The sequence below is a fragment of the Salvelinus alpinus genome, chromosome 17 (genome assembly GCF_045679555.1).
Source record: "Salvelinus alpinus chromosome 17, SLU_Salpinus.1, whole genome shotgun sequence".
Taxonomy (NCBI): domain Eukaryota; kingdom Metazoa; phylum Chordata; class Actinopteri; order Salmoniformes; family Salmonidae; genus Salvelinus; species Salvelinus alpinus.
In genome coordinates this window covers 8,232,649-8,259,277 of record NC_092102.1, presented here as the reverse complement: position 1 = coordinate 8,259,277, position 26,629 = coordinate 8,232,649, and the positions used below count along the sequence as shown (strand labels likewise).

Here is a 26,629-nt window from a genome sequence, read left to right as displayed (position 1 = left end):
TTTACAGTAGTGAGTGGTCTTTACAGTAGTGAGTTTTGATATGAGGCTGATAAACAGCTACTTTAGAATGCAATAAAACGCTATAGAAAGACTTGTATTACCGTGTGTTAGACAGATATGCTACGTTATAAGATATAAGTGCTTTAGTTGATTTCCTCCTAAAATAATGCATTTATTCCCCCTGAAAGGAAAATATATGGTTTTATGAAAGGCATGGACATTGATTGTCAAGTCACATTACAGCGCACAAGAGCATAAAAACAAAAGAGGAGTATAACTAAGTATAGCTAACTAAATATGACATAAGAAAATAGTTGCATTATTTGGTATTTAGCTTTTACCTAAGAAATAACACATTTCCTGCAGAAGAAAATCACTTCACATTTCCCTGCTTATAAAGTAAATGTTGTGCCAACTGTCCACGGACATCAGCAAATCACATTTTTTACAGCATTCAAGAAGGCACTAAACTATCATTACATAGAGACAGGAATGAGCAGAGATCATATTTCCTTCATACATTTTTTATTAAACTATTAAATATTTAAATATTTTGTTATTTCTGACCATCTCATTGCATCAGCGCTATATGCCTGGACAGAAGGCGTTTGAGTCAGTGCAAGAGGGGGGGGGGAAATGTCTTCATCCAAACACAGGAACAGTCAGTATACCACTACTCAAATCAGGCATATTGCAACCAACAAAGGAACAAGTATTTATTTTTTTACTATGTCGACATCATATTCAAGTAAATTTAAAGAGCAGATATAAAATAACTGATATAATTACTGTATACCTCCAAGAACACCTGTTTAGCTTATAATTCATAATCATGACGTTATTATCAATGGTGTAATAACACCAAATAGACACACAAATAATAATCTTATAGAAAACAAAATGCTTCAAAAGAAAATAGGAAATGAAAAGAAAACGTACAACACTGACGGCGTATAAGTGTAGCAGACTATCATCATACTGTACTTTTTAAACAGCCAGTGGTCATCCTGACAGTCACAGATCACAAGCCCTCAGCTAAAGGACTCAGAAGCTTCAAACAGAATTTCAAGTATTGTGTTCGGGGCTAATTTCCACCTAAGTCGAGTTTTCACTCAGTGTCCCACTTACATCAATAAGTGAACATTTCTCATAAGTAGAAGTTAGGATTCGCCCCTCAATTTTTCCACCACATAACAAAAGGTTTTGACCCGTAGAGGCAAAGTGAAATACAATACAAAATCATCAACATCATGATCATCAGTGCAACATAATTAAGAAAACAGAAAACAAAAAATGCACTTTTCATTCATTGGGCAAGATTAGGAGTTGAGCAGGCAGTTGAACGATGGAGAGAGATAATTGCACAAAATGTTCAGTGATCACTTCAGAATAGCATACCACTTCATTTCAAAATACATACAGCTACCAGTGATTTCAGAATATACAGCGAGCTACAAAAGTATCGGGACAGTGACACATTTTTTATTGTTTTGGCTCTGTACTTCATCCATACCAGGTGAACCATTTAGAAAATACAGCACTTTTTGTACATAGTCCTCCCCATTTTAGGGGACCAAAAGTATTGGGCCAAATTCACTTTTATGTGTATTAAAATTGTCAAAAGTATTCCTAGCATGCAATGATTACATCAAGCTTGTGACTCTACAAGCTTGTTGGATGCATTTGCTGTTTGTTTTGGCTGTTTCAGATTATTTTGTGACCAAAAGAAATGAATGGTAAATAATGTAGTTTCATTTTGGAGTCACTTTTATTGAAAATAAGAATAGAATGTTTCTAAAAACTTCTACATTAATGTGGATGCTACAATGATTCTGGATAATCCTGAATGAATTGTGAATAATGACGAGTCATTAAGTTACAGACGCACAAACATGCTAACCTCTCACCATGACAATAACAGGGGAGGTTAGCATTCTGGGGGGGATTATGATATTTGTGTGTCTAACTTTCTCACTCATCATTATTCACGATTCATTCAGGACTATCCGTGATCATGGTAAAAAGTGCTGGTGTACAGAGCCAAAACAAAAAAGAATGTGTCACTGTCCCAATACTTTTGGAGTTCAATGTAGCATGAATACAATATCGAGAATGACGTATCCTATTAGGACTGATTTAGCTGTGCTTTCTGAAATACAGACATTTCGGCTAAAAGGGAAATACTGACAATTCATACTTTCAGTATTACTGAAAGTTACTGCATTGGTGTTAGGACGAGCAAGGGACGATGTAGCAAGTGCAGCCCTCAGATGTGCTGCCAAGCCTTAGTTAAAAAGGCCTGAACCATGTACAAGTACAGCCCGACTCACACAGCAGGTAACACAACCTCTATGTAGCCAAACAACTGGCTTGTTCAAAAGGATGACATCATTGTGCCGCTGGCTAAATCCAGTGCGAACATCTTCAACATTAGATTTTTATGCAAAATGCTAAGAATAGTTAGCATGCCGTCTGTCAGAAAGAAGCCACTGCCCATTATGTACATGTATATGTAAAAATATATTACAGCTCTTTGCTGTGCGGCGCCTCCCTCCTTATGACATCATCACTGACGTAGGTTTTTACTCCCACCATCGTCAAGCCTGGATTATAGCCATCTTGTAGATTGCTTTTTGGAGATAAATCTATGATTTAATCATGGGCTGTAGGCCATCTGGCGCAGTAATGTTTGGCTAAAGACTTCAGCGATGGCAGCCCATGTCAGTGAGCCAGGCTAGAATCCTGACTTCTCTCCTATCCTCTCCCATCTTCTCCTATCTCTCGCTTGGCAGATGTTTAACCCTGTTTGTTATGCCATTCGATTAGGATGAAAACCTTTGCAGACTTTCTCTGAGGCCAACGTTGACCTCAAACTATGTTAATTTCCCCGCATATCAACCAGGATCTGCAGAGCAAGTGCGGGGCAGAAAATTGTGCTTTTTTGTCAATTCATAACAATGGAATTGGATCTTTCTTCCTTTGGAGGCAATACCAGACCGCTTTTTCATTTTCACCAATAAACATAAACATATCCTGTGCATTACAAAATCACACCAATAATAACAATAAAATAAACAAGAATCAATTGAAAGGACACAGATTCAAACTCAATAAATAGAAACATTTCATGAGTAAGTCTGGAGAGGAGCTTGTTATTATTGACTGAATAGGCGCTCAGCAACTGTAATGGTGGAATCACTAAAGTAGATGAGCATGTCTTCTATTGGCCCAAGAGACCATCGGTGGGACAGGTGGGATAAACAAGTACATCTCAAACTATATTGAAGAAATACTTCCCTGTATAGAAATGGAAAATATCCACTTTTAAAAAATAAAAAAAACTCACTGACAAAGGGCCATTGCGAATACCCTGACTTTCCTCAACTTTCAAAATGAAGGTATGGGAGAGGGTTGAGTAAGGAGTAAGCTTGTCTGCGCCAGTGCCTCACGTGGTAAAATCGCTCAACACTGCAGTAATGACTGCTGCTAGCAAGAATAGAACATTGCTAAAGTCTTTGATTCAAGTCGATGAGAGCCAGCAGAGAGAGCGAGAGAGAGAGAGAGAGAAAGAGAAAAAGAGAGGAGCGAATTCTGAGAGTGAGAAATGGCTTAGCTTCATCCTTTCTTGTCCCATCCACCGCACGATGGAACACGACAGAGCAAAGCATCACTTAAACATTGATATCACACAAGAGTACACAATGGTTTGTTTCTTTTGTCGATTTAGTTTGAGTCAACAGAAATAAGCAAAGGACATTTGTTGGGCTGGTGGGATGGTTGATGGATAGGGGGTTTGGGTGGTGAGATGGAACAACTGTGGGAGGAGGAAGGGGGGTTACAGACACGTCTGTAGACAAGGCACTGTCAGTAAACGGTAGAGCCTGTAGAAGAGACATGAAGTCATGTGGAGGTCATAGAGAGAGAGAGAGAGAGAGAGAGAGAGAGAGAGAGAGAGGTGGGGGGTGAAGATAGAAGGACAAGAACCCTGCGCTACACCCCTCTCTCCGTGGAGGGGGGATGCTCCAGACAGCCAGCAGGGCAGCAGAAGGGGAGAGACTAGGAGGGGTCAGGACCTCCACCTTCACCCCAGGTAGGGTCCACCGCCAGGGGGTCCGGGGCCAGAGCTCCACAGGCCTCCCATGGATCAGGCGCTGGCGAAGCGGCACCTCTGCTGAAACGGAAGCACACACAATGGCACACCGTGTTACACAGAACCACTTCTAATAGAAACGCACACAATAAAAACACAGTAGTGAGCACGACAACTAAATGAATCCTATAATCACTACTCCTTCAGAGTAATGGTGTCGCAGGGGACGGCTTCCGTTTTACGGGCTCCTAACCAAATTGTGCTTTTGTGTGTTTATTCGCATTGTTTGTAACTTATTTTGAACATAATGTTGCTGCTACTGTCTCTTAAGACCAAAAAGAGCTTCAAGATATCAGAACAGCGACTACTCACCTCGAACTGGAAGACGATTTTTGAGTCTGACGCGAAGGATACACTGTTGCTCTTGGACCAGGCCCAAACCCCCTTCATTCGCATTAAGAAAAGACAGAGATGCAAGGGGAAAGATCCGGGTGCCTTGTGAGAATTCGTCAGCAAGTGGGTAACTCGCCTCAACCATCCGTTCGATTGGCCAACGTGCAATTACTAGAGAATAAACTGGATGAGCTCCGTTCGAGAATATCCTACCAATGGGATATTAAAAACTGTAATATCTTATGTTTCACGGAGTCGTGGCTAAACGACGACATAGATAATATACAGTTGGCTGGGTTTTCAGCGCATTGGCAGGACAGAACAGCAATGTTTGGTAAGACGAGGGGTGGTGGTGTGTGTCTATTTGTCAATAAGAGCTGGTGTGCGATGTCTAATATTAAGGAAGTCTCGAAGTATTGCTCGCCTGAGGTAGAGTACCTCATGATAAGTTGAACACCACACATCTATATATTTTCCGTAGCCGTCTATTTACCACCACAAACCAATTTTGGCACTAAAACCGCACTCAGCGAGCTGTATAAGGCCATACGTAAACAAGAAAATGCTCATCCAGAAGCGGCGCTCCTAGTGGCCGGGAACTTTAATGCAGACAAACATAAATCCGTTTTCACCTTATTTCTACCGTCATGTGCAAACAGAGAGAGAAAAAAAAAAAAACTCTAGACCACTTTTACTCCACACACAGAGACATGTACAAAGCTTTCCCCCGGCCTCCATTTGGCAAAATTAACCATAATTATATCCTCCTGATTCCTGCTTACATGCAAAAACTAAAGCAGGAAGTACCAGTACTCAATACGGAAGTGGACAGATGATGCGGATGCTAAGCTACAGGACTGTTTTGCTAGCACAGACTCGAATATGTTCCGCGACTCATCCAATGGCATTAAGGAGTATACCACCTCAGTCACTGGCTTCATAAATAAGTGCATCGATGACATTGTCCCCACAGTGACCGTACGTACAGTGGGGCAAAAAAGTATTTAGTCAGCCACCAATTGTGCAAGTTCTAAAACTTATTTTCCACCATAATTTGCAAATAAATTAATTAAAAATCCTACAATGTGATTTTCTGGATTTTTTTTCTCATTTTGTCTGTCATAGTTGAAGTGTACCTATGATGAAAATTACAGGCCTCTCTCATCTTTTTAAGTGGGAGAACTTGCACAATTGGTGGCTGACTAAATACTTTTTTGCCCCACTGTACATATCCCAACCAGAAGCCATGGATTACAGGCAACATCCGCACCAAGCTAAAAGAAAAGGAAAGGGGAATGCATTCAACTGAAATGTGCCTTCCACATTTAACCCCCTTCTGAATCAGAGAGGTGTGGAGGGCTGCCTTAATCGACATCCACGTCTTCGGCGCCCGGGGAACAGTGGGTTAACTGCCTAGCTCAGGGGCAGAACGACAGATTGTTACCATGTCAGCTCGGGCTAAAGGCTAGAGCTGCCGCTTTCAAGGAGCGGGACACTAATCCGGACACTCATAAGAAATCCCGCTATGCCTTCAGACAAACCATCAAACAGGCAAAGTGTCAATACAGAACTAAGATTGAATCCTACTACACCAGCTCTGACGCTTGTCGGATGTGGCAAGGCTTGCAAACTATTACGGACTTCAAAAGGGAAACCCAGACGCAAGCTGCCCAGCCTACCACGACGAGCTAAATGCCTTTTATGCTCACTTCGAGGCAAGCAACACTGAACCATGCATGACAGGACCAGCTGTTCTGGACGACTGTGTGATCACGCTCTTCGTAGTCGATGTGCGCAAGACTTTTAAATAGGTCAACATTCACAAGGCCGCGGGCCAGACGGATTACCAGGACATGTACTCAGAGCATGCGCGGACCAACTGGCAAGTGTTTTCACCGACATTTTCAATCTCTCCTTGACCGAGTCTGTCATACCTACATGTTTCAAGCAGACCACCATAGTCCCTGTGCCCAAGGAAGCAAAGGTAACCTGCCTAAATGACTACCGCCCTGCACACGTTAGTAGCCATGAAGTGCTTTGAAAGGCTTGTCATGGCTCACATCAACAGCATCCTCCCAGAAACCCTAGACCCACTCCAATTCGCATACCTCCCCAACAGATCCACAGATGATGCAATCTCAATTGCACTCCACACTGCCCTTTCACACCTGGACAAAAGGAACACCTATGTGAGAATGCTGTCCATTGACTACAGCTCATCGTTCAACACCATAATGCCCACAAAGCTCATCACTAAGCTAAGGACCCTGGGACTAAACACTCCCTCTGCAATTTGATCCTGGACTTCCTGACGGGCCGCCCCCAGGTGGTAAGGGTAGGCAACAACACATCTGCCACACAGCTACTCAACACGGGGCCCCTCAGGGGTGCGTGCTTAGCCCCTCCTGTACTCCCTGTTCACCCATAACTGTGTGGCCAAGCACAACCTGATCACCGACAACAATAAGACAGCCTATAGGGAGGAGGTCAGAGACCTGGCAGTGTGATGCCAGGACAACAACCTCTCCCTCAATGTCAGCAAGACAAAGGAGCTGATCGTGGACTACAGGAAAAGAAGGGCCAAACACGCCCCCAATCACAACGGGGCTCTAGTGGAGCAGGTTGAGAGCTTCAAGTTCCTTGATGTCCACATCACCGACAAACACCAAGACAGTCGGGAAGAGGGCACAACAAAACCTTTTCCCCCTCAGGAGACTGAAAATATTTGGCATGGGTCCCCAGATCCTCAAAACGTTCTACAGCTGCACCATCGAGAGCATCCTGACCGGTTGCATCACTGCCTGGTATGGCAACCGCTCGGCATCCCGACCGTAAGGCACTACAGAGGGTAGTGCGTACGGCCCAGTACATCACTGGGGCCAAGCTTCCTGCCATCCAGGACCTATATACTAGACGGTGTCGAGGAAATCCCCCAAAATTGTCAAAGACTCCAGTCACCCAAGTCATAGACTGTTCTCTCTGCTACCGCACTGCAAGCAGTACCGAAAACGCCAAGTCTAGGTCCAAAAGGCTCCTTAACAGCTTCTAAGCCATAAGACTGATGAACAATTAATCAAAATGGCCACCCATACTATTTGCATTGACCCCACCCCCCTTTGTTTTTACACTGCTGCTACTATGCTTCGTCACTTTACCCCTACCTACATGTACAAATTACCCCGACTAACCTTACCCTCGCACATTGACTCGGTACTGGTATTCCCTATATATAGCCTCGTTATTGTTATTAAATTTTTCACTTCCGTTTATTTAGTAAATATTTCCTCAACTCTATTTTCTTAAAACTGCATTGTTGGTTAAGCGCTTGTAAATAAGCATTTCATGGTAAGGTCTACCTACACCTGTTGTATTCGGCGCATGTGACAAATACAATTTGATTTGATTTACTGATTTGCAAAATGCATGTGTTTTTGTGATGTCTTTCCTCATCTGGAATATTTCTGGAACCCATTGACAGAGAAGTATTGGTTTTATGTCCATTTCAATTGTCTTGTATCTTATCAGACAACCAAACAGGCATTGCCATAATCTGCAAACTGAGAAATGGAGTTAAATTAATTGGAAAACACTGAACTTTCAGTCTTGTGTTGGAAGAACAAGCATGGACAGCTGCTTGTCTGTAGACACAGAGTTCTTTAGTTTTCTAGAAAAGCAAAGGTTTACTCTGGACTGAGGGTTGAATTCTGTTGAGATTAGATACTTCATTTTTTAAGCGTATCCGAGGAGCCCGTATATGCCACAATGACACAGTTTAACCTGCCTTGGTGTTTCTTGTTGCATCACCAGATAAAGGGAGTAGGTTATTTTGAAGCTCTTGAAAGGAACATTACAGTATGCAGAAGTGCATTTCGGTTATGATGGTTTATTAACACTTGACAGATGAGACGACATAACTGCTTACCTAACATCTCTCCATCTGCGCCCGCTCTTAGGGTAGCAGAGGATATATCCCAGGCCCACAACCAATGAGGACTATCAATTAAGACAGTTATAACCAATCACCCACATGCATTATTTGATCATGCACTGAACAAATGCATGCACATTTAACCAATGCACCACAAGCTTAATAACACTGTTGTATAAATCAAAACCCAGTACAGAAGGGAAACCTGAGTGTGGTGACAACAGCTGATCACAACAGCACCAATTTGACTCACACTACTTACTTGGGATCAATTTAAGTTGGCCAGTTCTACACATCCTTCCTCGATGATGGATGTCACGTGCACGCATGCACTGGTGTCTCATGCTGCCATTGCTGCTGTAACTATTTGTTACTCACTATTGTTGCTGTTTCTGCAAGAAACTTTCTTTGCGACTGCTTGATATCTGTGTTTGAACCTCGTCTGTGTCGTTCAATATTCTCAGGTTGCAATTCTTTGGCTGATGCGGGGATGTCATTGATTGTGAGGATCAACCATGTTGCTGATCTTCTGGTGTCAGTCAATAGCTGGCTACAAACTAGCTAGCTAAGTAGAATTAGTCTTGGGAGTAGCCTATTGTAAAACTTTGTTGTTTGTTCCCAATGCCACCTTTCGGGCAAAGTCTGTGCGCTCAGTGAACACATACCACCTCATCCCTCACCCTTACAAGGAGGAAGTAGCCTATGCTAGGCTAGCTATGCAGACGTATGCGTTGATATACAGTGAGTATCAATGTTTTCTCATCATGAGCATGGAGATGGTCCTTATCACAGTGATACAATAGTCTATCTCTATGCGGTCAATACTTTGTAGAAGAACCTTTGGCGACGATTACAGCTTTGAGTCATCTTGGGTATGTCTGTATCAGCTTTGCATATCCGGATTTGGGGATTTTCTCAAGCTCTGTTAATTTAGATGGGGAGCGGTGGTGAACAGTAGTGAACAGTAATCTTCAAGTCTTTCCACAGAATTTCAATTGAATTCAAGTCTGGCCTTTGACTGGGCCACTCAAGGACTTTCACATTCTTGTTATAAAGCCATTCCAGAGTTGTTTTTCCTGTATGCTTGGGGTCATTGTCCTGTTGGAATATAAATCTTTGCCCCAGTCTAAGGTTTGCCCCAGGCGTGCTGTCAAGTGCCTTTTTCTCATGAGAAGCTTCCATCTGGTCACTCTCCCATAAAGCCCAGATTGGTGAAGTACTGTAAAGACTGTTGTCCTTCTGGCAGGTTCTCTCATCTCAGCCAAGGAACTCTGTAGTTCTGTAAGAGTGGTCATTGAGTTCTTGGTCACCTCCCTGACCAATGTCCTTCTTGCCTGGTTGCTCATTTTGGTCGGACAGCCAGCTCTAGGCAGAGTCTGGATGGTTCCATATCTCTTCCACTTCCCAATGACGGAGAATACTGTGCTCTTGGAAACATTAAACACTCTGGAAATGATTTAATACCCTTCCCCAGATATATTCCATCTCAGAGATCTACAGACAGTTCCTTCGACTTCATGGCATAGTTTCTGCTCTGACATATACTGTCAACTGTGGGGCATATGTGTTTCTTTCTAAATCATGTCCAAAAATGTAGTTGGCCACAGGTGGCCTCCAATCAAGTTGTCGTGACATCTCAAGGATGATCAAAGGAAATTGGATGCACCTGAGCTCAAGTTGGAGCATCATAGCAAAGGTGTGTGAATACTTATGTAAAATGAGATGTCTGTATTTCATTTTCAATAAATTTGCTAACGTTTCACAAAACATGTTTTAATTTTGTCATTATGGGATAGTGTGTGTAGGAAAAAATATATTGAATCTATTTTGAATTCAGGCTGTAACACAACAAAATGTGGAATAAGTCAAGGTGTGAATCATTTCTGAAAGCACTGTATACGTAGTGAACCAACGTGCAAATAGCATGTTCTTTTTCTATGTATTAAGTTACGCAAAGTTGATTATTTAATTCAAATATATGAAGTCATATGAATAACTATTGGCTAGATAAATGAAGTTAAAATGTTATAAAGATTTGAACATGTTTGTATGCTAGCTATCTATCGAGCTAACTTAGCTAGCGAAACAGAAAAAGTTAGGTTACTTTAATTTGCCACTTTACAAGTTGCCAGCTAACTCTCCCAAATAAATGTACTTTTTTATTATGAGATATGCCAAATAAAGCTACAGACCCAGCCTGACATTGGCAATTAGCTAATTGTTTCTTATAATTTAGTATTTCAGTGTGGAGTCAATTGAGTGGACTAGCCTATGTCTCATGAAGCCATGAGAAGACTGTTGCTTACTGAGAGGAGGATTGTATAAATAATTTATAATAAATTGTAAGTATATAAGTCTTGGTGATTCAATAGCCTAGTTAATCATTACATGACATTTAACACACTATTTATGTTTTGCTCAGTCTGACAGTAACCCAGAACTATCAGAGGATCTTTCTTTCGGCTGCTGCTGACAACTGCATGTTAGTTGTTCTTCTAAATCATAATAATTATATCTGTACAGAATTTTGTCGTCATTTTGTCAGATTAACTCTTGCTTATTTCTAAATATTAACTCGTGTTTTTTTTATAGCATTTTTTCTTCTTCTCTGGAACCAGTCAAGCAGGTAGCCCAGTGGGAGTTGGACCTGTGGTCAAAAGGTGGCCGGTTAGAATCAAGGGCCTGGTGCCAGGGAAAATAAACGTGCGGAATTGTTCTGACAACTGTAGGGGTGCTGGGTTCACATTCTTAAAACATTCCCCTACCATTGGACCCTCTCCATACAGGGGCACTGCATGTAGCTTGGACCTCTGCTCGTCTCAACTGTATGTGTGAGGTCTGCTGTTTGGGGGGGGGGGGGGGGGGGTTGAGAACAGAGCAGAAGACACATTTTTGTTGTTCACTGTAACTAATGGACAAAGTATTGTGTTGTAAAGAAGTCAGCCAGTGTTGACGTGGGCCGTCATTCAAATAAAGAGATGGCTTTCTTGCCACCATTGCATATTTCCAAACTATGTTTGCATATGATGGGTTCTGACTCCTAAACTTGAAATATGGTTTATTATCAGGTATCTATCCTATTGAAATATTCTAGGGTCTACACCAGAAGTTAATTGTTATCTGTAGGAGGAAGGTATATGGTGGAGGCAATTAAGCTTGGAATGTACTGAGTGCAGGGAAGACGATCACATGTTGTTAGGCACTGATAAGGGTGGAGAGATGTGGTTTAGTGAAGGAAGGGGGTCGAGGTCAGCTCGGATTAAGGGAGAAGGAACAGTTTATTGGCCGCATCACTTAATTTCCTGCCTAGCAATAAAAATGTAATGTTTAGAGAGAAGGAGGAAGTCACCCAAATTGGGGTATATATATATATACAGTATATGTATATATACACATATACACACACACACTACCACTGGTGGAACCATGTCTTGTCTTATGCAGCTGTATGACCCAATGGGTGAATAAACTTGGTTTTACTCGGTTCATTTAGAAACTGACACACAAATGATAATAAATGAAAAACATTATGCTGGTATTCTTTTGTCCATTATTTAGTTGTTTATTAAATTATATTCTTAGCTCAAAATATCACTATTTAATAGTAGTAGCCATAATTAATTAATGGCACCATGCAGGGTTCTATATGGAACCATTTTGATTAATTTATTTTACTAGGCAAGTCAGTTAAGAACAAATTATTTATTTAACGAGGCAAGTCAGTTATGAACACATTCTTATTTACAATGACGGCCTACTGGGGAACAGTGGGTTAACTGCCTTGTTCAGGGGCAGAATGACAGACTTTTAACTTGTCAGCTCGGGGATTCATTCCAGCAACCTTTCGGTTACTGGCACAACGCTCTTAACCTGCCGTCCCAAAATGTATTAAATAGATTTTTTTCTCATCCATCTACACACAATACCCCATAATGACAACAGGGAAGCATGTTTTTAGAAATGTGTGCAAAAGTATTGAAAATGAAAAACACATATCTAATTCACATGTATTCACACCCCTGAGTGTAGAAGCACCTTTGGCAGAAATTACAGCTGTGAGTCTTTCTAAGTAAGTCTCGAAGAGCTTTCCACACCTGGATTGTGCAACAATTGCCCATTACTCTTTTAAAAATTCTTCAAGCTCTGTCAAATTGGTTGTTGATCATTGCTTGACAACCATTTTCAGATTTAAGTCAAAACTGTAACTTGGCCACTCAGGAACACTTGGCTACCTGCATGTCCCCAGTCCACCTGGCCGTGCTGCTGCTCCAGTTTCAACTGTTTTGCCTGCGGCTATGGAACCCTGACCTGTTCACCGGACGTGCTACCTGTCCCAGACCTGCTGTTTTCAACTCTCTAGAGACAGCAGGAGCGGTAGAGATACTCTGAATGATCGGCTATGAAAAGCCAACTGCCATTTACTCCTGAAGTGCTGACCTGTTGCACCCTCGACAATCACTGTGATTGTTATTACTTGACCCTGGTGGTCATCTATGAACATCTTGGCCATGTTTTGTTATAATCGCCACCCGGCACAGCCAGAAGAGGACTGGCCACCCCTCATAGCCTGGTTCCTCTCTAGGTTTCTTCCTAGGTTCTGGCCTTTCTAGGGAGTTTTTCCTAGCCACCGTGCTTCTACACCTGCATTGCTTGCTGTTTGGGGTTTTAGGCTGGGTTTCTGTACAGCACTTTGTGACATCTGCTGATGTAAGAAGGGCTTTATAAATACATTTGATTGATTGGTGACGGCCTAACCCAGCCAAACACTAACCTGTACGATGCTGGGCCAATTGTGTGCCGCCCTACGGGACTCCCAGTCACAGCCGGTTGTGATACAGCCTGGAATCGAACCAGGGTCTGTAGTGATGCCTCTAACACTGAGATGCAGTGCCTTAGACCGCTGTGCCACTCAGGCTCTTCATTGAAGAAGAGCTTCTAAGGTTCTGATCAAAGAACCCTATAGAAGGGTTATGCAGTATATACAACTTTTAGGGGTTCCATTATTTAAGCAAGTAATAGAACTCTTTTTGGTTCTTTAATCAAAAAAAATGTCTAAGAGTGTACTGTAACAATTTTTTTCAGTTGTAGAGGGGTAAATCCGATTCAAATGTTGAGGTTAACTATTCTGTTTAACTTCTATAACCCCCTGACCGCCACATCTTCTGTATGTTGTATTTTATGTTATGTAAGCCGTTTTTATGACGCAAAGGACATTTATGTCAAAACAGACAATAAATTGCTTTCTTATCCATCTTATCGTAAAGGCTTCTTCGCCCATAATGATTATTCACCGGGGAGGCAGGTGCCATACATGTACCACAACCAGGTAGCCTAGTGGTTAGAACGTTGGGGCAGTAACTGAAAGGTTGCTAGATCGAATCCCCGAGATGACAAGGTAAAAATCTGTCGTTCTGCCCCTGAACAAGGCAGTTAACCCACTGTTCCTAGGCCGTCATTGTTAATAATAATTTGTTCTTATTTAAAAATATATATATATATTTCTATGACTAATTAAGCTGTTTATTTTGGTGCCTGTCGGCTGGTTATTAACACATTATATAAATCAAATAAAGTAATTTAAGAGTATATGGAGGAGTTGCTCAATAAAAAGTGATCAATTATTTATTTTAGAAAATAACAATAACACCACTTAAATCCTGCCGGTATGATGCTTTATAACTTGTTATAAGCACGTATGAGCCTTTATAATGTCATAACTAATAACTAAACAAGCCACCGTAATAGAGTACTCACAGAGAGGTTGAGAGAGGCAGAGGTCCGTGGCTGGACTTTACCTCCCGGTGTTACTGCTGCTCCCAGAGGTCTTTGGGTTCTTGATGTTTAAGTTCTCATACACACTGGACGGGTTGTCATTTGTCACCCTGCATCACACAAACAAAACATGGTGAGCTGAAATTCCGTTCATTCAGACAATGTTCATTGGATGTGGATGAAATGATATGAAGGAGATCGAGTGTGCATTTAGAGAGAGTAAGAGCAGCATTTGTCTGTGAACTACGAGCAGTGTGTGTATTTGCAGGGCAACTCACACAGAGGAGGAGCGTGACACACAAGTCATGTTGGGTTTTGACCGGGCGTTGGTCATCTGGGGGTATTTGATATTGGAGTACTCCCTCTCCTTCGTTTTGTTCCTCTGCAAAGTGGCCACAAGAAGCCCATGTTTTTAGAACTTGAAAAGGAAGATCGGTCAACATTGAGACAGGGTAGCACAACGCGCACCTGGCCAACATGCTTTGCTTGTTGACACCCTGAAATGTAATACCTGTAACTCGGGATCAACTCGATTGTTCCTTTGAATCAAGCTATTATCAAATGCTTGGGTCTCCAACTGTAAAGCAATACCTAAGCTCCAGACAGTCCCTTTAGTAATAACCTACTACTCTTCCACTGCTAATATACAGTAACTGTGACTAAAAGGGCCACGTTTACTGCTAGAATACTTCTACTGCCACAGTAGTGACAATATTACAGAACTATTTCCACTACTCCTTTGCTACTGTTTGGTAGGTACCTGTTCCTCCTCCAGTCTCTTCTGTGCCGTGTCAATGTACTGCTGGACGGCCATGTAGATGAACTTATACTGGGCCTCCGTCTGCACCATGCCTGATCGCTGCTGACGAACCCTCTGGATGGTCTTGGGGATGTCGATATCACAGTCTAATCCTGAAACACACACACACACACACAAACGGTCACACACGAGCACGCACACAAACACACGTACACACACAAGCACAAAGGTCAAAAGGGCAGCATATTTAGCACGGTTACACAGATTTGTCCCAAATTCTAATCTCTACTCCATGCAGTCATCCAAAAACACAATATCACAGCCGTAACGTTTGGATAGGACCGATATCAGAGCTGTAAGGTTTGGACAGGACTGATATCAGAGCTGTAAGGTTTGGACAGGACTGATAGAGCCGTAAGGTTTGGATAGGACTGATATCAGAGCTGTAAGGTTTGGACAGGACTGATATAGCCGTAAGGTTTGGATAGGACTGATATCAGAGCTGTAAGGTTTGGATAGGACCGATATCAGAGCTGTAAGGTTTGGACAGGACTGATATCAGAGCTGTAAGGTTTGGATAGGACTGATATCAGAGCTGTAAGGTTTGGATAGGACTGATATCAGAGCTGTAAGGTTTGGATAGGACCGATATCAGAGCTGTAAGGTTTGGACAGGACTGATATCAGAGCTGTAAGGTTTGGATAGGACTGATATCAGAGCTGTAAGGTTTGGATAGGACTGATATCAGAGCTGTAAGGTTTGGATAGGACTGATATCAGAGCTGTAAGGTTTGGACAGGACTGATATCAGAGCTGTAACATTTTGATAGGACCGATATCAGAGCTGTAAGGTTTGGACAGGACTGATATCAGAGCTGTAAGGTTTGGATAGGACTGATATCAGAGCTGTAAGGTTTGGATAGGACTGATATCAGAGCTGTAAGGTTTGGATAGGACCGATATCAGAGCTGTAAGGTTTGGACAGGACTGATATCAGAGCTGTAAGGTTTGGATAGGACTGATATCAGAGCTGTAAGGTTTGGATAGGACTGATATCAGAGCTGTAAGGTTTGGATAGGACTGATATCAGAGCTGTAAGGTTTGGACAGGACTGATATCAGAGCTGTAACATTTTGATAGGACCGATATCAGAGCTGTAAGTTTTGGATAGGACCGATGTCACAGCCGTAACGTTTGGATAGGACTGATATCAGAGCTGTAACGTTTGGACAGGACTGATGTCACAGCCGTAACGTTTGGACAGGACCGATGTCAGAGCTGTAACGTTTGGATAGGACCGATATCAGAGCATTAACGTTTGGACAGGACTGATGTCAGAGCCGTAACGTTTGGCTAGGACTGATTTTATAGCGGTAACGTTTGGTTAGGACTGTTAACCATAATGTTTGACATTGTCTTACCTTGTCTGTTGATGACGTCAATGAGAATGTCAATGACAATTATGGTGCCTGTTCTCCCAATTCCTGCACTGGTTGGGGGGGGGGGGGGGTCAAAGGAGACAATAGCACTATATTACTACAATTAGGTGGCACTTTCATAACAGACATAGACCCAAACTGCCATTTCGCTAAAGTTACACTTACAAATATGACCAAATCTATAAGAAAGACAGTAAAATGTGAAAATACATTCTACTTTTTGGTTTGTTCAATGTATAGTATAACACAGATTCATGGTCAACTCTTGATGTATACAGTCCTAGAATACTAGACCCATAGTTATATATTTGTTTATCTTTCCATATCACATGACAGTGTTCTCCCAAACAGTCATCACAAACAGACATGCATTTAGGCCCTAAAATAACTGCCTTTATGTCTGTAGGGCTTGGAGAGTTGTTGCATCTGATACGTGCCATCTGTCACAATGTATGCCCTCTGTCTGTTTTACCTGCAGTGGACCACAATTGGCCCGGTGTCTGGAATGGCGCTCTGCGTGCGGTTGACCTGCTCCAGGAAGCTGAGCACTCCCCCAGGCTCATTGGGCACGCCATGGTCAGGCCAGCTCAGATACTGGTAGTGCCAGATATACCGCACCAGCTCCCTCTACAGATGGAGAGAGGTAGCACTACAGTTTACAGGCCTATTTCAGCAGTGTTCACCTGGGGAGGGGAAATTCAGTTGCACACGAATAAATGTAACTTCCTTCCCTTTTTATGCACTTCTCTCTACATGTATTCTGACCTTGAATTTTGGGAAACGCATATATCACTGTTCTAAACGCATGTTTCTGTCACACCCTGATCTGTTTCACCTGTCTTTGTGATTGCCTCCATCCCCCTCCAGGTGTCGCCCATCTTCCCCATTATCCCGTGTTCTCTGTTGGTCTGTAGCCAGTTCGTCTTGCTTGTTCAGGTCAACCAGCGTTTTGTGTCTAAGCTCCTGCTTTTTCTAGTCTCTCTTTTCTCGCCCTCCTGGTTTTGACCGTTGCCTGTCCTGACTCTGAGCCCGCCTGCCTGCCCCTGACCGCCGACCTGTACCTTTGCCCCCATCTGGATTACCGACCTCTGCCTTACCCTGACTGCCGTCCGGTAGGCATGCGGATTTGCTTTGTGGGCTGATGGAGGGGGTCCAAACGTTGGCTGAGCGCCATGACTGGGCGTTTGACATGCTGCGGGAGCAATTCCGCGGGTTTGCTGGGGGGCAGCCTGAGTGGAGGGGTGGTGGAAACCCCACCACCCCTCAGTAACCCCTTCCCGGGAGCCCTGGTTACCTCCCCCGGAACGCCTAAATGGAGAGCGGAGCACCTGTCGGGCGTTTTTAGCTCAGTGTCCTCATTTTTGAGCTTCAGCCCTCCTCAACCTCAGATAGTTCCAGAATAGCCTACCTCATAATGTCTGGAAGGGCTCTCACCTGGGCTACCGCCACATGGGAACAGCAGCCAACCATATGCGTGAGCCTGGAGGGGTTCGTGGGAGAGGGGAGGAAGGTTTTGGATGCCCCGCTCTCCGGGAGAGAAGCTGCCTGGAAGCTAAACCAGCTCCGGCAGGATGCCCGCACAGTGGCCGACTATGTGGTGGATTTCCACACGTTGGCAGCGGAGAGTGCGTGGAACCCGTAAGTATTATTCGACATGTTCCTGCACGGCGTCTCGGGGGGGTTAAGGTCGAGCTTGTGGCTCGGGAGTTGCCCACGGATCTTGACTCCCTCATCGCCTTGACCATCCACATAAATGGGCGATTGCGGGAACGATGGCTGGAGAGAGAATTCGACGTCACTCGCACGTCCAGGGATTCCACCTCACCTCCGAGCCATCCCGGAAGTCCCCGACGGTCCTGTGGCCGAGAGCATCCGAGGTTTCCCGACCTTCCTCGAGAGTCACCGAACAGGCCGGGGTACTGTTTCCCGAGCTCATGCAACTAGGCAGAGCTAGGCTGTCGCCAGCGGAACGGCAACATAGGATCAGCACAAGGAGCTCTCTGTATTGCGGGACTTTTGGTCATTTTGTGTACTCGTGCCCTGTAAAGGACCATGCTCACCAAGGAGCGAGTACTCTGGTGGGCAATATGGGGAACTTTTCTGCTTCCCTTACTCGCACCCCTTTTCATGTCATTCTGCTGTGGGGAAATCAGTCCAAATCTCTCTGGGTCCTCATCGACTCTGGGGCCGATGAGAGCCTTTTGGACGCCACACTGGCTTCCAAGCTGAACATCCCCACTCAGCCCCTCTCCATTCCCATGGATGTTAGAGTGTTGGACGGGCGTTCTATAGGTCGGGTCACCCATAACACCACTCCCATCAACCTACGTGTTTCAGGGAATCACAGCGAGACCAATCAGTTCCTACTCATCAACTCCCCCCAGATTCCTGTGGTGTTGGGATTGTCCTGGCTCCAGCGACACAACCCACTCATCAACTGGTCTATGGGTGCCATCATGGGCTGGAGTCCGTTCTGCCACGTCCATTATCTGAAGTCGGCGCAACCTGCCCCGGGACGTCTTCCTGGGTCCTCGGAGGTGGTTCCGGATCTCTCCGCCATCCCCGCGGAGTACCAGGACCTCCGGGAGGTGTTCAGCAAGTCCCGGGCCACTTCCCTTCCGCCGCACCACCCCTATGACTGCGGGATTGACCTTCTCCCTAGTGCCACGCCTCCCCGGGGGCGTCTATACTCGCTGTCGTGACCTGAAATCAAAGCTATGGAGGACTACATTGGGAACTTCTTAGATACTGGATTTATCCGTCCCTCCTCCTCTCCCGCTGGCGCAGGGTTCTTCTTCATGGAGAAGAAGGACAAGACCCTGTGCCCGTGCATTGACTACCGGGGACTCAATGACATCACTGTAAAGAACCGTTATTTGCTACCACTCATTTCCTCTGCTTTCGAGCCGCTCCAGGGGGCCACTGTGGTCTCCAAGTTGGATTTACCTAACGCCAACCACCTGGTGCGGATACGAGAGGACGGGTGGAAGACCGCCTTCAACACGGCCAGCGGCCACTACGAATATCTGGTCATGCCCTTTGGCCTCACCAACGCCCCTGCCGTGTTCCAGGCTCTGGTGAATGACGTTCTCCGCGACATGCTGAACCGGTTCGTCTTCGTCTACATTGATGACATCCTCGTCTTCTGCCGCTCCCCCCAAGAACATGTGCTATGTCCGGCAGGTTCTCCAGCGCCTTCTGGAGAACCAGTTGTTCGTTAAGGTGGAAAAGTGCGAGTTCCATCGCTCCAGCATTCCCTTTCTGGGCTACATCATCTCTGCTGAGAGTGTCAAGATGGATCCCGAGAAGGTGAAAGCGGTGGTGGAATGGCCCCTGCCTACGTCCATGGTGAAGCTGCAACGCTTCCTGGGGTTCGCCAACTTCTATCGCCGCTTTACCCGGGGTTACAGCACCCTGGCCTCCCCCCTGTATGCCCTCACCTCTACCAAGGTTCCGTTCACATTGTCCACGGCTGCTGACCGGGCGTTCCGGGACCTTAAACATCACTTCACCACGGCTCCGATCCTGGTTCATCCGGACCCTTCCTGTCAGTTCGTGGTGGAGGCCGATGCTTCGGACATTGGAGTGGGTGCTGTTCTGTACCAACGTTCTGCACGGGACCTTAAGCTGCATCCCTGCACCTTCTTCTCCCACCGCCTCACTGCCACGCAGAGGAACTACGATGTGGGGACTCGGGAGCTTCTCAAGGTGATAATGGCATTGGAGGAATTGAGGCACTGGCTCGAAGGGGCATAGCATCCGTTCATTGTGTGGACCGACCACAAAAACTTGTTGTATCTCTGCACCACTAAGCGCCTCAACTCCAGGCAGGCGAGATTGGCCCTGCTGTTTACCCGGTTAAACTTTTCCCTCTCCTATCGGCCGGGGTCCAAGAACTTCAAGCCGGATGTCCTGTCTTGCTGCTACAACCCTACGGCTTCCACCCCGGAGCCTGAGACCATCCTTCCCACCTCGTGCCTGGCGATGGCACTCAGCTGGGGTATTGGGAAACAGGTCCGGGAGGTGCAGCGGTCCCAGCCGAAACCTGGGTGGGGGGGGGGCCCAGATAACCGGATGTTCGTGCCTGACACTGTCCGCTCTGCGGTCCTGGAGCGGGCCCATTCCTCCAGGCTTGCCTGCCACCTGTGCTCCCGGCGGACACTGTCGTTTGTGTGACAACGCATTTGGTGGCCCACCATGGTTCCTGACGTCTCTGCATTCGTCGCCGCTTGCACCATGTGTGCTCAGAACAAGACTCCTCAGCAAGCTCCGGCTGGGCTTCTGCAACCTCTGCTTGTCCCTCACCATCCTTGGTCCCACATATCCCTAGATTTCGTCACGGGTCTCCCCCCGTCTGAGGGCAACACTGCCATCCTGACAGTGGTCGACCGGTTTTCCTAGGCCGCCCACTTCATTCCTCTCCCCAAACTACCCTCGGCCAAGGCGACGGCCCAGCTCATGGTGCAACACGTCGTCCGGATCCATGTTCATTGGGTCGTCGGCCAGCCTGTCCTTGGGGTTCCACCCCCAGTCCGATGGCCAGTCGGAGCGAGCCAACCAGGACCTTGACAACTCTACGCTGCCTGGTCTCCGCCAACCCCACCACCTGGAGCCAGCAGCGTGTGGGTGGAATACACACGCAACACCCTTCCCTGCTCTGCCACGAGCCTATCACCCTTTGAATGTTCCCTGGGGGTATTAGCCCCCGCTCTTCCCCGAGCAGGAGGAAGACGTCGGCGTACCTTCTGCCCAAATATTTGTCCGCCTGTCGTCGTACCTGGAGAGCCCGGTCGGCCCTCCTCAAGACCACCTCCAGGTATCGATGACAAGCGGATCACAATCGGACCCCGGCATCGTCTCGGGCAGAAGGTATGGCTACCCACCCAGGATCTGCCCCTCCGGGTGGAATCCTGCCAACTCTCTCCCTGCTTTATTGGCCCGTTTCCCATCTCTAAAATTACTAGTCCCTCTGATGTTCGTCTTCTGCTGCCCCGTACCCTTTGTATACACCCCACCTTTCATGTGTCCAGAGTCAAACCTATGTCTCACAGCCCTTTGTCTCCTGTTTCCATGCCCACCCCTCTCCCCTGTCTCAACGACCGCCAACTGGCTTACACGGTGAGGCATCTCCTGAAGGTTCGACCTCGGGGCAGCGGGTTCCAGTACCTGGTTGACTGGGAGGGTTTTGGCCCGGAGAAGAGGTGCTAGGTCCCCGCCAGGGACATCCTGAAACCAGGCCTCATCACGGATTTTCAACGACTCCCCGGTCAACCAGGTAAGCGCCCAGGTAGGACGCCAGGTGGCGCCCCGAGAGGGGATGGGTACCGTCACACCCTGATCTGTTTCACCTGTCTTTGTGATTGTCTCCACCCCCCTCCAGATGTCACCCATCTTCCCATTATCCCCTGTGTATTTATACCTGTGTTCTATGTTGGTCTGTTGCCAGTTCGTCTTGTTTGTTCGAGTCAACCAGCGTTGTGTCTCAGCTCCTGCTTTTTCTAGTCTCTCTTTTCTTGCCCTCCCGGTTTGACCCTTGCCTGTCCTGACTCTGAGCTTGCCTGCCTGACCACTCTACCTTACCCAGACCCTGCCTGCCATCCGGTACCATTGCCCGACCTCTGGTTTTCTGACCCCTGCCTGTCTTCCCCTGTTTGAACAAACACATTGTTTTTTCGACGTGATCTGCATCTGGGTCTTCCCTTCATACTTGATAGTATCAATATGTTGAAATTTAAGTCAAAATATACAGTGCATTCAGAAAGTATTCAGACTCCTTAACTTTTCCCACATTTTGTTATGCTGTAGAACTTATTCTAAAATTGATTAGTTTTCCTCCCTCATCAATCTACACACAATAGGTTTAGACATTTTAGAAAATGTATAACAAATAAACTGAAATATCACATCTACATAGTTATTCAGACCCTTTACTCAGTACTTTGTTGAAGCATCTTTGACAACTGTTGAGTTGGCTTTGTAGTCCAGCACTTTGGATTTGAAATGATACAATGACCTTGAGGTTAAAGTGCAGACTGTCAGCTTTAATTTGAGGGTATTTTCATCCATACAGGGTAAACAGTTTAGAAATTAAATAACTTTTTGTTCATAGTCCCCCCCCCCCATTTTAGGGGACCAAAAGTATTGGGACTTAGTCACTTAAATGTGTATTAAAGCAGTAACATGTTAAGTATTTGGTCCCATATTCATAGCACGTGATAACTACATCAAGCTTGCGACTACAAATTTGTTGGATGCATTTGCTGGTTTGTGTTGGTTGTTTCAGATTAGTTTGTGCCCAATAGAAACTGTAAATAATGCGTCATGAGTCACTTTTATTGTAAATAAACACTTCTACATTAATGTGGATGCTACCATGATTACAGACAATCCTGAATGAATCATGAATATTGTTGAGTGAGAGATACAAACCCACAAACATCATACCCCCAAAACATGCTAAGATCTCACTCTGAAAATAACAGGTGAGGGTAGCATTTTGGGGGGTGATATTTGGCGTCTAACTTTCTCACTCATTATTCACGATTCATTCAGGATTATCCGCAATCATGTCAGCATCCACATTAATGTAGAAGTGTTTAGAAACTTATTCTATTCATATTTACAATAAAAGTGACATTATTTACCATTCATTTTTATATGGCACAGAATAATCTGAAACAAAAACAGCAAACACATCCAACCAATTTGTAGAGTCACAAGCTTGATAGTGTATCACTGGCCCAAAACTTTGAGCTCACTGTATATATAATTTTATTAACTCAGTCGGGGTCTCAAATTAGCGTTGAGAATTAGAATACTAGAATACACAAGCTTCAAGTTCAAAATGTGGTTATGCGTCAGCAGTTCCTCTTGTCATGTCAGTCTCTGACACTCACTCACCCACACCCGCTAAATATGTTTTAATTGGTAAATTAGTTTAGCCATCTATCTAAAATTGTAGTAATCGTGGTCGAATTACCGACCGGGTAGCCCCCCATTTATTTTGTTAGTCCCTCTCACTCATATCAGACACAGCAAACATTCACTGTAAAACTGCTCATTTTCCCCTCTGCTATATAGCAAAATGTGAAAAATTGCAGCAAACTTGCTTTAAGACTGCCACATTCTCTCTACACCCCATGACAAAGTGTAGAATTGCAGGAAATTTAAAATATATATATATATACACACACCTCACTGCTGTCAATAAGGGGGTTGCTAAAATGTTTAGCTCGCAAGGTGGGGGGGCCATCCCCAACAACATTTAGCTTAGGGCCCCCATAAGGCTAGGGCCAGCTCCGACTGCATGTGTTGCTACTGTATGTATGTCAGTACAGAGACCCACGTTGCCCCAGCAACCCCAGCAACCAAAGTTCAGATTTGTTGTGGCCCCCATCCCCTTCAAAGTTGCACATCCCCGATCAGCTAAATGAACAGAAAAACCTATTGAACAAAAACTTCCTGTTCAAATAGGTAGGCCGCCCATTGGGTGTTTTCTGGGGTTGAATTAACTGTATTCAGTGCGCACAATGGTGCCACACAAGCAAACCTGGTTACAAGTCTGAATACCAACTACTAAGAAGTGCGTAGGAAAGGGGTACATTTCCTATGTCTGAATCGGGCCCTTATGACACGATGCAGAAAAAGGAACTTAATAAGGAACTGCATCTGCTGATCTGGCCTTGTTTTTTTGCCATGCTCCTCAAGAAACGCTGGCGGCCATATCAGAAACCAAACGTGACGTGGGTGTTTCTTGGGTGTGTCCTTGCCACCACCGAGACACACCCATGTGTCAGAACCTCTCATGCGCTGCTCCTCCCACTCAATAACCACAAACAAACCTCCTGCAGGATGAGTTCAATAACTACAGGCAGATAGATGTATGAGGAGATGCCGGAGGAAGCATTGAATAGGTCAGTAGCCTTCAGAGTAATATGAGAAGAATGCAATTGTTGAATTTATGTAGATATTCTAAACAAAGTGTTTTGATAACTTTCAAATGTAGTTACAGATCCATGTAGAATAAACAACCCTTTAAATAATACAATATAAGCCGTGTTGTGCAAATACAGTATAACAAAATACACCTTTCATTGTCATTCCCAGCCGATACAGATAATGTGCCTAACGGCACATTTTGTCATGGGGTAATGGGACTACCTTGGCAAAACATGTCAGAGTACCTTCCTGTGTGGTGTCCCGTATACAACAGGAGTTCCTTGATCCTGGTGCAGAATACATAGGGTTTCTCCCTCCCCATACTGACTGACACCAGTCAACCCAATAATAAAAAAAGACAATACAAGTACAAGTTGTCTAGTAAAAAAAAAATGTATGCAGAGTGCCAGGTCCATTTAGAGACATCAGTCAGTCTTCATCACGTCATCTTGCAAGTCTCCATGTGCTGGCTCCATACATGTTTCTATGAACACATACATAGAGTCACTGTTCTATTACCAACGGCAGTTTGTCAGATATCACCTATCCTAAACACACATACACTATGTTGAAGTTTGAACAGGTCATACTAAACCTACCTAATTCTTGTCGCCCCATCGACGACCATTGGCGAGGAGGCAAGAAGTAAGGTCTTTGCCAGTGTCCCATTGATGAGCTCCTGACCCCTCAAAGATACTGGTCGGTCACAAACATACAGAGCACTGATTAGATTATCAATGGTGGTTATGATTAGCATGGTGGAACCAATCTGATCGCTGTGTCCACCTTTCCATTTCACCTCAGATATCATGATATGTGAAGTGAAATAGAAATGGTAAACGCAGCGATCAGGCTGGTTCGACGAAGTTATGAAGGTGAATTGGGACAAAACTCAAAACTGTTTTGACCTTTGACCAGGTAAAATGTCACCAACCTGATTCAAGTGTTCTCCCTGCTCAATTTATAGGAATGCTCACAGCGAGGGCATGTCTGCGTGATGCTGAGGGTCCCCTTGCTGGTCTTCTCTATGTTGCATGTTCTGCTGCAAACTGGAAATCTCTCAAACAACTGCAGCAGGCAATGCTCATAAACAATGTCCTTTATCTTATGAGGTGGTGTTGACTGGGAGGGCCTGTGACAGGGTGATACAATAGACAGCCAAGTGGTAAATAGCATTTTGTTATAAAGGACAACGCTTTTTGATAATGCACTTAAGCAAAATGACTGTACTATTTGTATCTGCTTGGCTGGGTAATTAACCTACTAGTTTATCAAACGGTATGTTTTAATAAAACTTTCCACATAACACGTTGTTGATGAAGCCGTCTGTGTCATCAGGGCAGTAACTCGGGTCAATTTAGTTATAGGTTGTCACTAGTTAACACAGCCACAAAGTCATAAACCCTGCCTATTTCTACAATTTCTTTTAACCTAACCACACTGCGAACCTCAGAATCTAATTTTATTGGTCACATACACGTGTTTAGCAGATGTTATTGTTGGTGTAGCGAAATGCATGTGTTTCTAACTCCAACCAACAGTACAGTAGTATCTAACAATTTCACAACACACACATCTAAAGTAAAGGAATAGAATTAAGAATATATATTTGGACGAGCAATGTCAACCACCTTATGCCTAATCTTACATTAAGCTCATTTTTGTTTTTAATAATTGTTATTATAGTCAATTTTGACTTTGTGGCTGTGGTAACTAGTGGAAACCCAAATTCTATGCTTTACAGATGTAGACTGACTGTAGCTCCCAGATTGGATTAGATTTAGGCCAATGGCGCCATTACGGTTTGTTGCTCCTAATTCACTGCAGCTAACTCATGTCAAACTCGGACATGAGTTAGCTACCACCACAGCTGCATCCATTATTTAGTTTGCCCTAGACAATACAGAATACACTTGTGCTACGAACTGAATCGCAAATCCGACTTGTAGACTAACATTAGCTAGCTAGCCTTCCTCGCTAACATGATCAAATGATAACTTGACATAACCAACAGTATCCAGACAATACACAATAAACTAGTATGAGCTACGACCTAACTATGTTGTAATGAGGTAATTAGCTAGCTACTCGAACGTTAACTAAAACTTTAGCTAGCCTGCCTAGCTTCATCACAAGATAGCTACCAAGCTACATAACATCATTTAAAATCGTTAGCTAAATTATACCAGAGGTCATTATATTCCAGTATCTCTGGTAATACTTACAATACTAGGGTCCTTCAGCAGGGCACGCAAACCATATAAATTTGGCTGTGGAGACATGGTCAATCCGTATATGGCTTTTCAGTCA

General features: G+C 44.6%; 1 protein-coding gene and 1 long non-coding RNA gene across 4 annotated transcripts in view; both read right to left on the bottom strand.

The window, feature by feature from the left end:
* Window positions 1-508: 508 nt before the first annotated feature.
* Window positions 509-26,629, bottom strand: part of LOC139542055 (tyrosine-protein phosphatase non-receptor type 11-like) — a 69,197-nt gene continuing 43,076 nt past the window's right edge. For 2 of the 3 annotated variants that reach the window (XM_071347051.1, XM_071347053.1), the window contains exons 11-16: window positions 16,854-17,008; window positions 16,364-16,431; window positions 14,944-15,095; window positions 14,462-14,565; window positions 14,166-14,293; window positions 509-4,168 (exon numbers count right to left, since the gene is read on the bottom strand). In XM_071347051.1, coding sequence (XP_071203152.1) covers window positions 14,203-14,293; window positions 14,462-14,565; window positions 14,944-15,095; window positions 16,364-16,431; window positions 16,854-17,008 — 570 coding nt within the window. In that variant the 3' untranslated portion in view covers window positions 509-4,168; window positions 14,166-14,202. Of the gene's footprint in view, window positions 4,172-14,165; window positions 14,294-14,461; window positions 14,566-14,943; window positions 15,096-16,363; window positions 16,432-16,853; window positions 17,009-26,629 lie in introns of all 3 variants that reach the window. The other variant, XM_071347052.1, reaches the window with a different exon arrangement.
* Window positions 22,402-26,538, bottom strand: LOC139542058 (uncharacterized). Its single transcript, XR_011668462.1, has 3 exons — window positions 25,254-26,538; window positions 24,919-25,015; window positions 22,402-24,803 (listed from the first exon to the last, which is right to left on the bottom strand). It is a non-coding gene; the product is annotated as an uncharacterized lncRNA (long non-coding RNA).